The 13375-nt window shown below is 47.6% G+C and overlaps 1 protein-coding gene across 1 annotated transcript; it reads left to right on the plus strand.

Moving 5' to 3' along the window:
- Positions 1–3351: 3351 nt before the first annotated feature.
- CCKAR (cholecystokinin A receptor) lies at positions 3352–11031 on the plus strand. The gene is made up of 5 exons (XM_087816977.1): positions 3352–3637; positions 4314–4565; positions 7407–7668; positions 9448–9575; positions 10511–11031. The coding sequence occupies exons 1-5, from the start codon at positions 3466–3468 to the stop codon at positions 11029–11031; spliced, it is 1335 nt and encodes a 444-aa protein (XP_087673103.1). The 5' UTR covers positions 3352–3465.
- The last annotated feature ends 2344 nt before the right edge of the window (positions 11032–13375 follow it).

Consider the following 13375-nt stretch of genomic DNA (forward strand, 5'->3'; position numbering starts at 1 on the left):
CCTAGGGCAGGACTTGCCAGGGGAGAGTCTCCAACACCCAAAGGGCTTTCATGGACTGGAGGAGGCACCTGGGCTCATGCTCAGCCCAGGACTGTGCGTCTCTGAGACAGAGGCTCACTTACACCATTTCAACCAAATTTAGTAACTTTTTATCCATTTGCCTGGAACGGTGCCCAATCAGAGGACTGGCCTTGGCCCGGTCTATGTATCGCCTGTCTCCCGTGGACTGAGAATTTCGTGAGGGCAGGATTTCCATCTACTTTGCTCATGGCTTATCCTCAGTACCTGGCCCAGTGCCCGGCACTTAGAAAGTATCCAGTAAGTGTGTGCTGAGGAATGAAATGAGGGCTACCAGCCTGGAAAATGCATCGCCTCTTCCCTCGAAGCCCTCACATCTCTCCTTGGCAATCTTTTTTTTCAGTTTAAATCTATAGTAACCTTAGCTCAGAATCTCAGAGTAAAAAATCCAGAGTTGGCCAGGAAAAAAACTAATGCAGTAGTTATAAAAGGGTGTAATAAGCAATAAAGTATTGGCTCTCCTAATTTTTTGCTCTTTATAGTCCCCAGACACATGCTATCTGCCAGAAACTGTGCAAGGGCACTAGAGATACAAACCCTTAACCTGGCCGTGATCAAGGGGCTAAGTGGAGCATCTCTAGAATTAACCTTAATCCAGTAATAATAACAATTAGTAAGGAATGGTATGCCCATTCTGCAGGTGAGCAGGCTGAGGCTCAGGGAGGTGCAGGAATGCGTTCATGCCCCACAGCTGGGGGTGAAGACCAGGCTTAGGTTCCTGCAGTGGGACACCTGTGCTCACACTCCTACTGCCTTTCAGGGAGCTTCCTGAAGGTGAGTCTGTGGTCACTGGCCTCCGAATCACCAGGGATGCAGGATAAAAGCACAGACTCCCGGGCCTCTTGGAGGGGAGCCTGGGAATCGCATTCTCTAACCACAAACCTGCACCTGCGGGGTTCAGAGGTAACTAAAGCTTGCAAAGCACAGCACTCAAATGTGCTGCACTCACTCCTTATGAGTTTACAAAATCTCTAGCACCAGCCCTGGATTCCTGCCCACTCATCAACAGAATAGAATAGGACTGGGGAGAGAGGAAAAGGAGGGAAGGAAGGGGGGAGGAAAGGAAGAAAGGAAGGAAGAAACTTGTTCCAAATGGAGCTCTGTTTCAGTTCAGGGCAGGTGGAGCCGAGCCCTCTGCACCTCTGCTCTTGGACCTGCACCAGCAGGCTCCCCGCAACTGTGGAAGCAGCTGCTGATGGCTTGAGGACCCTCTGTGGGAAGCACCCTCTATGGATGCTGACTGCTGCCCAGGTGAAGCACTTGCAGAAGCCAGTCCTTGGGACCAGGAGTGGGGTGAGATTTAGCTGTACCTGAATGTTTATCTGTCCTCAGACCAGGACAGTACTGCATGGTGTCCCCTCCGAGTGGGAGGGGTCGGTTTCTGTGTGCACACAGGAGGATTCAGCCAACAGAACAAGTGGCTGGGAGGAGTCGCCGAGAGAGGAGTCCTGGCTCCAAACAGGCTACATGATACTAGAAGAATGACGAAAGCTCCATGGGGCAGGAAAGGGTGTGAGGAAGGCTTGCGGGATCCACGAGGTGTTATCCACTGCTGGGTCTCACCAGCAAATCACATGGCCACCCTGAGTCTCAGTTTCCTTGTGCATAAAATAAATAATAATAATTATTAGATGGCTATTACTATTATCTGTGATTTACTGAACACTTTTTGTGTGTCAGGCACTGCCTTGAGGAAATCAGTCAATCTCCATAAAAAATGTCTATGAAGTAATTTTCGTCCCCATTTCACAGAAGAAGGAAACGAGAGGTTAAGAAACTTGCCTAGTTCCCAGCAGGTAACCAATGAAACCAGGATTTGATCACACGTCTGTCTAATACCAAAGCTTGTCCCCTTAATAACTACTGGTTCCTCCTCTAATGTTCCTTTCATTTCTGGTTTCCATGACTAAGTGACTGAAACATGAGATGTCCATGGTTTCAAAGAAAAGAGGGACCACTCTGTCTTCCCGGCCCCACATCTGAGCCTTGATGGTGGAAATGTCAGTGAGTTCATCTGTGTCCAGCAGGGAGTCAGCAAAGATAGGGTATGTGGCTCTGTCGACTGAGAGAGTTGTCAGTACATAAGGGGGCCCAGAGGTATCTAGCAAATAGACCAAGTGTCAGGCCTGCCAAGCAGATGTCAAAAACAGAGGTTCTACTGTTACTGGCTTTCCCAGAGGTCTGATCTGAGGAGCCCCTCTGCGTGATGGACATTAAGGTGCTTTCAAACACCGCAGAGCTTCATGGAAAACCCAGGCCTCTGGGTCCATCGCCCTCTCTGACCTCACCTCTCACCATTTGATGCTCATTCACTCCTGCTTCCTTCCTCACACAGGCTGAGCTCAGGCCCACCTCAAGGCCTTTGTACTTACTGTGACCTCCACCAAAAATACTGTTCCTCCTGCCTAGAAGATGCTTTCTCCAGACTCACAGGCTTCCTCCTCCTTGACTCCAGGGCTCAGATCCTGGCCCTCTCCTCCAGGAGACCTCTCCTGACCACTCCACCTAAATTAGCACCCTCAATCCATCCCTCTCCATCACGTCTTCCTGCTTGCTCCCTCTGTGGTGCTTAACACCGTCTGAAATCATCCTGTTCATTATTTGCTTATGTGCCTAGAAAAGTGCCCATGAATGCTTCACTCTCAGTGACTATGTGCTGAATGAATGAACCAATAAATGCATGAGTAAATGAGCGGGAGACCTTGCAAACTTTTTTGTAATAAGGATCCAGGAACCTATATTCAAAAGTACCCCCTCCTTTCGGTTAACAAGGGCAGAGGCCACAAGAAATAACACTGTGGTTGGTAACGACTTAACAACCAGCCAGCAGTTATATGCACACACATTGCTGGGCATGATTCCAAAGCTAAAAAGGCACTAATTGCTTTTATATAAGGAGGTAGAAATGCAGTCCCTCTGTGTCCTTTAGTCCTGATGGTCTGCATTATCATATCTGTTACTGTGTTAATTGTCCCTGTCTCACACAGCCAGCTTGGGCCTCATTCTGCCTATGTCTGGGAGGGTGACAGGTTCCTATGCAGAGAAGAGAGGGACTGGGGGAGTGTGTGTGCTTGTATCCGTGCCCGTGTGTGTGTGCATGTGTGTGTAAAAGCAGCGACACTTTAGGAAGGGTTAACTCCCAGTCAGGCTGTGCTCAGGGCCCCACGGCTGGCCCAGGCAAGGGAGGGGTGGGCCTGGAAGGTGGAGCGGGCTCAGCTTGCATTGGCTGCCTTTCCAAGACAGGAGTGCAAATGCTTGCCCAGCTGGTGAGTGTAGTGAACTCAGGTCTCCTGTAGGAATGGCCGAAGAAGCCCACACCTGGAGAGCCCTCCCTCCCTGCCCCTCCACGGCAGGTCGCATCTGGGAGACGCTCCGGCCATTAGAGGAATGAGTGACAGTGAGCAATTCACCAGCTCGCCAGCACTGGGTGGAGAGGAGCAGGCAAGGATGGATGTGGTCGACAGCCTTCTTGTGAATGAAAGCGACATCACTCCTCCCTGCGAACTGGCCATCGAGAATGAGACGCTTTTCTGCTTGGATCGGCCCCACCCGTCCAAAGGTAGGCGGCAGAGATGGTTATTTTCATTCAGAAAACTAGAAAGTAGAGGGAGAAATCAGCAAAGGCAGGGCTGATAGGGGAAAGGGAAACAAGTCTTCAAGAGACAAGGCTGGATAGAGTCATCTGGTCAGAAGTTTGGATAAGAGAACAAAATGCAGAATTGAGTCAAATATTCTCTGTTCCCGTCAGGAGAGTGGGGATTAACGTCCAGGACTTGGGGGAACAAAAGCAGTGGGAGGGGGGCGCTGAAGTGTAGTGAGAGGGCAGTGCAAGCAAGGTTGGAAGCTCCAACTTACAAGCGTCACAGAAAAGGTGCTGTCACAATCTAGCTGTCGCCTTTTCTTGGAGCAAATCTGGCGTGAAGAAGAGATTAAATAACGCTCAGCAGCTAGGAAAGAAAGCAATCGCTTCTCACTGGAGCAGCTTTGTTCTTGAGAAAAAGTGGTTCCCTGAGCGATCCTTTAACAAACCAACCTTTAAGGAGCAACGGGATTGCTCTGCTCCCCCCCAGTTTGTTTCTGCAGAATATTGTCAGCACGGAAATAGTTGGGTTCAGTGATGACACCCCTGGGGGGGGGGATCAGGAGGAGATAACCGTCGGCTTCATGTGCTAAGGTTTTAACATTCTGCTCTCGTAACCCCCATCTCTCCGTCTTGTCCCTGTTACTCTTGGCAGAGTGGCAGCCAGCTGTGCAGATTCTCTTGTATTCCTTGATATTCCTGCTCAGCGTGCTGGGGAACACGCTGGTCATCACGGTGCTGATCCGGAACAAGAGGATGAGGACCGTCACCAACATCTTCCTGCTGTCCCTGGCCGTCAGCGACCTCATGCTCTGCCTCTTCTGCATGCCTTTCAATCTCATCCCCAACCTGCTCAAGGATTTCATCTTCGGCAGCGCTGTTTGCAAGACCACCGCCTACTTCATGGGTGAGTTGCTGCAGGTGACAATTTCTGGAGCTCACCCCAGGCCCCACTCAGCCCCAGACCTTCCCAAACCCCTGGCAGCCTCACCGGAGGCGCCCTGCTCGGTGTGAAAGACAAAACACCTGGCCGTGCGGGGTACGTGCAAGGACGCGGGTGCTGGCTTTATGGTAACTCGGTCCTCCTAACTCGCTCCCCAGGAGTCCGGCCCGGTTGTACATTTCAGAGATCAGTTTCTCAAAGGGGAATAAGTTGATAAGAAACCACAGAAGAGGTTTGTTTTGCTTGTTTTATTTGAAAGAGAGGTACAAGCTGCTCTGTCACTTTCTGGAAGCTGTTGATTGCATCCTGAGCTCTACCCAGCCCGGGCCATGGTTTTTGGGGTGGCGAGGGAGGCGGTGGAGGTTCTGTCTGTGTTGCTCTTACTTTGCTAAGGAACAGGGGCTGTTTGGAAACCACTGTCATCACAGCTCTAGGCTCCCTTCTCAGGATTCACTTCCCAGGCTGTTCCCCCAGAGAGAGTGGCCTCTGCCCCTAGATGAGCAGTTGAATTTGCTCGTGGGGGCTGTGGAGTCACTAAGTGGACCCTGATTGGCTGAGGTATGCTGGTCTCTGCCTATGCCAGTCAAAATGATGATGATGATGATGACGACGATGATAAAAATCACAAGAGCTAATATTATTAGTACTTTATGCACCCAATGTTATGCTAAGTGCTTTTACTTCCATGGTCTTATTTTATAGACCAAACACCCTAGGTATAGTTATTTTCCACTGTCTCCCTGGGGAGGGAACAGAGGCACAGAGAGGTTAGTAATGTGCCCAAGGACACAGAGGTGATAAGCCACAGAGCTGGGATTTGAACCCAGAGCAGTAGGCACCACATGGCGAATGAGCACACTGCCTGTTTGCCAGCTGCCGTGGCTCTCCTGCTCACAAAGACATGTCTCTCGGTCCCCTCTGTCTCCACAACGGCCTTGTCCTTTGCCTGTTCTGAGACCTAGTTGGGAGGAGGAGAGGTGGGAAAGGGGAGGGAACTGGTTTTTGTTCTGACCTAAGCCTTGCAAAATATGCAGAGCTGAGTTGGGCCAGGACAGTCTTCAATGACCAGAAAGCTTTAAAAGCCTTTACTTCTCCCAGTTGAGGAAGCGGGATCCAATGCTAACGAAATGATGATGAATTCCCTGCCTGCGTGCCACGGACAAATGACCAGGAAAGTGTCAGTCGGTGTCCAAGTCCACGAAAATAAAAATAGACCACAAAGGAAAGGGATCATTGTTAAACAAGGAAGCAATAATAACAGGCAGCCTGTCATAGCACTTTAAGCTTTAAGGGCTGTCCAAATATACCTTATGATAATATTTTAAAATCTTAAGCCAGAATATGTGAAAGGAAATTTAAAATTTGCCAAATGCCATAAAATAGTGAATTTTACGATATGAGAATTTCACCTTGATAAAAAGTGTTTTTAAAAATAGCTAAAATGAAAAGCAAGCTAATTCTGAAAGTGCTGGCAATATTGCAATGGTTTCGTTGGACTTCTGGTTTCAGTGATTTCAGCTCCTCCCTTAGTTTTGAGTTCTGTTCAATGCTATTGCTAACAGTTAATATTCACTCAACTCCTACTATGTAGTCAAAAAAAGAAGTGCTTGCCTGAGGGAGGGTTTATAATCACTGCGGACTCATCACACAGGCTGGACTCTGAGGAGTTTGGGGTGTACTTTCTACTCTCAATGTCATCGCTGTCTTAGGACCAGGGAAACACAGCAAAGCCGGTCTCAGAACATGAGTTTTAATTTCATGGTTTGGGAATTACAGTTTTCTTTAAGTCGCTAAGAAACACTATGGATATTCTCCCAAGAAGAAGAACATTTTTATACATAGTCTCAGAGAACTAATTTATGTCCATAAAAGGCCCCAGGCAAACAACTTCTGCTGCCAAGCTCAGATGAAATCTTGGGTTTAAAATATCATCATAAAATATAATCGGAAGAAGTGACAGAATTCACGGGTGAAGAATTAAAGGGAACTTTAAGGGGATGAGACATTATAATAAGTAGACACACACAAAACCCAAAAGTTAGAATGTTAAGGTTTTTTTTACTATACCTTGGTATCATTTTAAATGAGGTGTTTTGATGTCCTTCTCATGGATGATGCCTACCCATTCTACAAAATTCAGGAAAGCAAGAAGAAATAAGAAGGAAGATGCTAGCCCTCCAGCCAGAAAAACCTTTAGTTACAGTATAGAGTTTTATCTCCTGTTCCTTTTTTGTTATGTGTGGGTTTTTGGAGTTTTTTCTCCACAAGCTATATTTTGACATTTAGAGTGCTTCAGTCTTATAAACAATCTTTACTAGACATTTTCAGAAAGAGTTCTAATGCCCTTATCTCACCCCAGTGACCTTTTGGGGCCACAGTCCTTGAGAATCTGGATGATAAGGTCAACTCAACTATGCAGATCCTGCTCGGAATTAAGACTTTCCTGTAGGTTACTCCAAAGTCTCCCCTGTGGGGTAGGAGCATGCTTCATCCGCCTGGTTATTAATTAATGAGCACAGTCAGCCTAAGAAGAAGTGAGGTTGTAATCAAAGTCCAATATTCTTATCTGAAAATTGGCAACAAGAGATATTTGCAAATACATTTCTTTAACTGCTTCCTTAAATCTTTTTTGGAACAAAGCTGGGAATAAATCATTTTTTAAAAATATACATACATGAGATTGCTTTACCCTCTGAGCAATTTCCTTTGATATCAAACCCATGCAGATCAGATATGCTTAAGCAAATGTGCAAATAAACTTTGGATTTCAGAGCCAACAAAACCGACTGCTTTGTTCCTCCCCAGGCACCTCTGTGAGTGTATCCACTTTTAATCTGGTCGCCATATCTCTGGAGAGATACGGAGCGATTTGCAAACCCTTGCAGTCCCGAGTCTGGCAGACGAAATCCCACGCTTTGAAGGTGATTGCCGCTACCTGGTGTCTCTCCTTTACCATCATGACTCCGTATCCAGTTTATAGCAACTTGGTGCCTTTTACCAAAAATAACAACCAGACTGGGAACATGTGCCGCTTTCTGTTGCCAAGTGATGTGATGCAGCAGTTCTGGTAAGGTTACCTAGTATCCATTTGTCTGCTTCAACTTGATAAAACTTTGAAGTTTTTATGAAAATTTGAATGTATTATCCAGAGTGGCCGGGGGATCAGTTTCCTGAAAACATCTGGAGAGGAATCGTTCTAACCTCTTTCTAAGATAATAGTGACAGCAGACACTAGAGTGCTCTGTTTGAAATGCCATACGTATGTTACATCAATTAATCGTCTCAAAACCTGGGTACTGTTATTGTCCCCATTTTACAGATGAGGAAACTGGGGCACAGAGAGGTTAAGTAAATGGTTCCAAGTCACAAACCTAGAGGAGATAGAGCCCCTATGCTTACCCACTATGCAGTGTGTTTCTGGATGGTCTAGTGGGGGTTCGGGCTAGATGATTTGGGGGCTATGATTTTCTAAGAATTGAAGATAGAGGACGAGTCCTAGATCCCATGTGGTTTTCCTTAGAGCTACAGCAATGGTACTTGCACAGAGAACTGGACTGGAAATAAATAGGCAGGATTCTGATACCTGTTTCTTTGCTGGGTGGCGCTGGACAAGTTCACAAAGCTCTCTGAGGTAGAGGTTCTTTATCTATACAAGGGTTTAATGATATATTTTTAATCTACCTCATCGGGTGGCTGTAAAATTCCAGTGAGCGCGTGTGTATAAAAATGTCATTAAATATTTTTGAAAAGGCTACACTAATGCAGGGTATTATGTTTTCTAATTCAAAGCATGTTTTACAAGCAGGGAGCTAGACATTTAAAAATGCTCAGAACCGAGATAATCTGCTTTCTTTGCCTTCCTTTTTTATTTTTTTCCATTTCAACCCAGTAACACACACACACACAAAAGAATTATGTTGCAAATTGAGAGGGACTTGAAAAGAAATCTTATCAAAACACGTCCAATTGAAATGAGAAATGGCCCAGTCACCATGAGCCTCTGACAATTTTATGGCCTCATCGAGTAACCTTACACATGCCAGGCTGCAAAGTGACTTAGGGGCCAGACTCAGAAAAAAGGAGGCTGTGCGGCCTCAGGAATCAGACGCGTTTAGAGAAAGCGTGGCTCTGCGCCCCAGGCCAGCGCGTCACAGCAGCCAGAGCGCCACATTTTACAAAGCCTAGGAGGCTCGCCATCGTCCCCACCTGTGCTTGACTATTCTGTTGTCACAGAGTCAACAAATGGCATATTGATGTGCCTAAGAGCACCGGTTCTAGAATCGCATTGCTTGGGTTCAAATCCCACCTTTGCCACTAGCTGTGTGACTTTGGCCAGGTTATTTAAGTCTCTTTAAGTCTCAGTTTCCTTATCTGTAAAATAGGCATTATGATAATAGTCCCTACCTCAGAGGTTATTATGGGAGTTAAATTGCATTAATATCTATATAAAATGCTTACCCTGGTATGTAACACATTTAATAATGAATGTAAGTCCTTGGGGTTTGGGGGGGGGGGGTTGGTAACAGCTTTATTAAGATAAAATTCTCATATTCTTTTTTGTAAAGCTTTCATTAGTTTTATGTGTAGGCTTGTTTCAGGTACAGAATCATACCAAACTTTTCCCATTTAACGGGTCCTTCATAAAAGACTTTATCTGAAAAAAAGAACGGAAATAAACAACTTCTAATGACTGAACCCCCAGACATGGAATTTCCAAGGCTATGAAGTGCTGGTAATCACTGTGCCTGCTCAGCCCCGTTTGAATGGAGATGAACCCTGTTTGCTCCATTCCCTCTGAGCTGAGATACTGGACGGCGGGTTATTGAATTTCTCTTTATTTTATTAGGCACACGCTCCTGCTACTCATTCTCTTTCTTATTCCTGGCATCGTGATGATGGTGGCTTACGGGTTAATCTCTCTGGAGCTTTACCAAGGAATAAAATTTGATGCCAGCCAGAAGAAGTCTGCTCGAGGTAACTATCTTTCAGCTCTATGTTTATGCCAAAAGATCAAGCAGCTTGTTTTTGTAACTTAACTAGATATACCCAGAGCATACTGAAGATTTTCAAAAGTATTATCAGACTGCGTGGCGAGGCACAGTCCTGAGACTGAGTCTCTGTTTCCTCACCTGTGCAATAGAGAAATCATTCCTCTCAAAAGGGTGCCCAGTGGAGTAGACAGATCATAGGCCCAGACCCCAACTGGCAGCTGCGGCCGGTGTGTCCTAGGCTTTCTGTAATGCTGTGGTCAAAGGGACCCCCTTGGGCAGCCGAAGCTATTTGTAACTCCAGTCCCCCGGCCTGACTCCCCCGTCACTGTCACATTGCAGTTGTCACAAAGCCTCACCCTGGCCTTACTCATTACAATCCGCTGAAATTCACCCCAGCGCCTGTGTTGACATAACCTTCCCTTTCTCACTCCACCTCTTCGCTTCGCTCTGGACTGTGCCTATAAATTAGTCTCTCCAGCTTGTTTTTTTGCTGATTTTTGCTCATTACCTAGATTCGTCATAGTGAAAGCCGTCTGCAGGCTTAGCAAGCAAGCAGGCAAGCAGGGACCTTCCCACCCAGGAGCCGGGGAAGGAAGGAAAGGCCTGTGAATTCTTTAATCATTTTCTATTCTTACAACCTACATAAAACGTAGATTATATGAAGTGTTCTTTAGTTTCATATATTACGTACGCCATGTGTTAGATACATTGTTTTACGACTTTTAAGTAGCTTTTCATTTGTAGGAAAAGGCAGGGTAGAGCCACACCCATAACCCAGGCCCGAGGTGCCCGGCCCAGGCCTTCAGCTCAGGGGTGGAGGGGCCCCCGCTGGACGGGGCGGGCTCCACGCCTCCCCGCGGCCCGCGGCCCGTGGCCCGTGGCCCGTCCGAACAGTAAGTGATGTCACTTGCCCACCAGAGAGGAAGCCGAGCACGGGCGGCAGCGGCCGGTACGAGGACAGCGACGGGTGCTACCTGCAGAGGCCCAGGGCCCCGCGGCGCCTGGAGCTGCAGCGCCTGTCCGCGGGCAGCGGCGGCCGGCCCGGCCGCGTCCGCAGCAGCAGCTCGGCGGCCAACCTCATGGCCAAGAAGCGGGTGATCCGCATGCTCATGGTCATCGTGGCGCTCTTCTTCCTGTGCTGGATGCCCATCTTCAGCGCCAACGCCTGGCGCGCCTACGACACGGCGTCGGCCGAGCGCCGGCTGTCGGGGACGCCCATCTCCTTCATCCTGCTGCTGTCCTACTCCTCGTCCTGCGTCAACCCGCTCATCTACTGCTTCATGAACAGGCGCTTCCGCCTGGGCTTCCTGGCCACCTTCCCCTGCTGCCCGCGCGCGCGGGCGCGGGGGGCGCGCGGGGACGCGGCGGAGGAGGGGCGCACCACGGGCGCCTCGCTGTCCCGCTACTCCTACAGCCACATGGGCGCCTCCGCGCCCTGAGCGCCCGCGGGTGCGCGGGGCGGGCGGGCGGACGGGCGGGGTGCGGGGCGGCGGGGAGCGGGCGCCGCCGCGCCTCCAGGGGGCGCAGCGGGGATGCGCCCGGACTTGGCTTCTGGGCGGCGCGAGGCGGGGCATCTTCAGCACCGTCCACCGTCAGAACGCCCTCGAGTCCAGCAGGGTTCGTGCGGCCGGTGTCATTGTCCAGCACACGTCCCACGGGGGGGGGACCCCACCGAGGGTTAGAAGGTTCTGGGTACCCAAGCTGGGCTCGCGCTCTGCGCGCTCTGCTCCTGCGCCTGCGGGGCTGGGAGGCTGGTGGGCCCCTGGGGGCGTCTGTCCCTCACGGACAAGCTGCAGCCGCCCCTCGTCGTGGCCACCGCAGGGAGGAGGGAGCACACCCTGCCTCTGGGTAGCTTCTGCAGTCAGAGGACAGCCTGACCTTATCTCCTTGCCGTCGGGCCCCGTCGAGGACATTCAGAGACCTAAGCCCATGTCGTCGTCAGAATCGCGTAAGACACGGCCTCAGAGATGGAATTTGGAATTTGTATTTCCAAAAGTAACAGAGAATTCAAGGCAAATAGCTGGGTTAAATGCATCCTACTACAAGGACTAGTAAGTGGCAGAAGGCGCAGAGACGTCTTCTCCTTCAGGGTATCGGTTGCCTAACTCCACTGTTACATGGTGACACGAAGCCCCACGGCTTCTCTGCCTCAATTTAATTTTTCATGCTCATCTGGCACTTCCTCCTTCCCCCAAAGACCTCCAGGTACAAAGGAGTTTGTAGCCTCTGCGTACCTGGCCAAGGGTGGAAACGCGGAGAGTCGGGCCCAGAATAAAAACTGGCATACTTGGACTCAGTTAACAAAATAGCTTTTGAACGTCAAAGCTGTCTATGCCTTTAAATGCAGCCTACGTATTTGCTAATAATCGTATCGGTTCTGTGTACATGTGTAAACCGAACATGTATGTTCTTTATATATAAGTATATTCTTTGGTGTGTTTAAAAAAAGAAAACTGAATGGATGCTGGAATTCAGCAAGTGTTATAATTCTACGTTTCTGTACAGTTGTTGGAGTTTTATGTGACTTTCTTTTCTTTGCAAAATTAGTGCTGAAATCTCTCCCCTCCAATTTACAAATCTCAAAAAATAAGACGTGAGCGATACATTTAGATAACAAGAAATGCATTTCCAGACTAGAATGTGTCAATCCAGTCTGCCAGCACTTCTTTCTTTTTTTGGGGGGGTGGGGGGTGGGCAACATTGTCCTGTCTGCTTAAATAAACTAACACACACATTTTTGACTAAAACAAGTTTACATGCCAGTGTAGGAAGTAAAGCAAAACAAAAAATACACAGCGTAAGCTATAGCTTCCATGGTCCCAAGCATCCAACAAGTGAGCTTTCCTTTTTCTTGCTTTCATGGGGCCAAAACCACTCATTGACCCAGGCCTGACACTCTCCGTAGCACACAAGGGCCAGTGGCTTCAATTAATGAAAAGAATCCATATGAAAGAGAGAAAGGGGGGAGCATGGCAAGAAGTGATAATGAGTGGGGGAAGGGACGTTTTATAATTTAAGAAGATACAGTGTCACCCTTTGTTTTGGGGGGTGGAGGGATTTCACATGCTGATGGACAAGAAATCTGAAGACATGACTATTTATTGCAGGAGACTTTTCAAGTCAGATGTTCATTTTGCCATTCCTCAGACTGCAGTATAATGTTAATATTCATAACCAGTCATCTCAAAGATGTCAAAGTGAAAATCCAACTGACTAAAATGAGCACTGCTCAAATGGTAATGATAAAAGGCATAAGAAATTGAAAACATCTCCAATATTTGAGTAAATCTTACAAAATCTACGATTTTTCTGCTAGAAGAAGCCTTCCCCTCTGACAGTGTCAGCATATAAATGAAGATAAATTAGGGACCCCATTCTTGGGAACCTCTGGAAGTTCCAAAGAATAATAACTTAAAAATAGGTTGCCAGATTTAGCAAATAAAAATACGAGATGTCCGGTTAAATTCTAACTTCAGATAAACAACAAATATTTGTTTTAGTATGAGTACTCATGTCCCATGCACTAAATACATTCCTATAAAATAATTTTCAGCTCACATAAAAATTTAAACAAGATTTCCCAGATACAGACAATAAAAGACCTCTCTCTCTTCACTAAATTTCTTGGAAAGTCTTTCACACAATGGGAGGTTTATTTAAAAAAACAAAAGAAAAATGCTATTAACGTTCACAACCTGTGCCTGAACTTTGGGAACGGTAGTGTCAACAGGCTGATTTCACTCTTAACATTTTTTTTGGAACATAAATCTATTCTAGTATTTT

This window comes from Miniopterus natalensis, chromosome 1 (assembly GCF_054644295.1).
Source record: "Miniopterus natalensis isolate mMinNat1 chromosome 1, mMinNat1.hap1, whole genome shotgun sequence".
Classification (NCBI taxonomy): Eukaryota; Metazoa; Chordata; class Mammalia; order Chiroptera; family Miniopteridae; genus Miniopterus; species Miniopterus natalensis.

Excerpts from the sequence above, each read along its gene's own strand:
- CCKAR (XM_087816977.1), top strand. The coding sequence starts at position 3,466 with ATGAGTGACAGTGAGCAATTCACCAGCTCGCCAGCACTGGGTGGAGAG. Across the intron at positions 4,566-7,406 it reads GACCACCGCCTACTTCATGG|GCACCTCTGTGAGTGTATCC; the intron begins GTGAGTTGCTGC and ends GTTCCTCCCCAG. Across the intron at positions 9,576-10,510 it reads CCAGAAGAAGTCTGCTCGAG|AGAGGAAGCCGAGCACGGGC; the intron begins GTAACTATCTTT and ends CTTGCCCACCAG.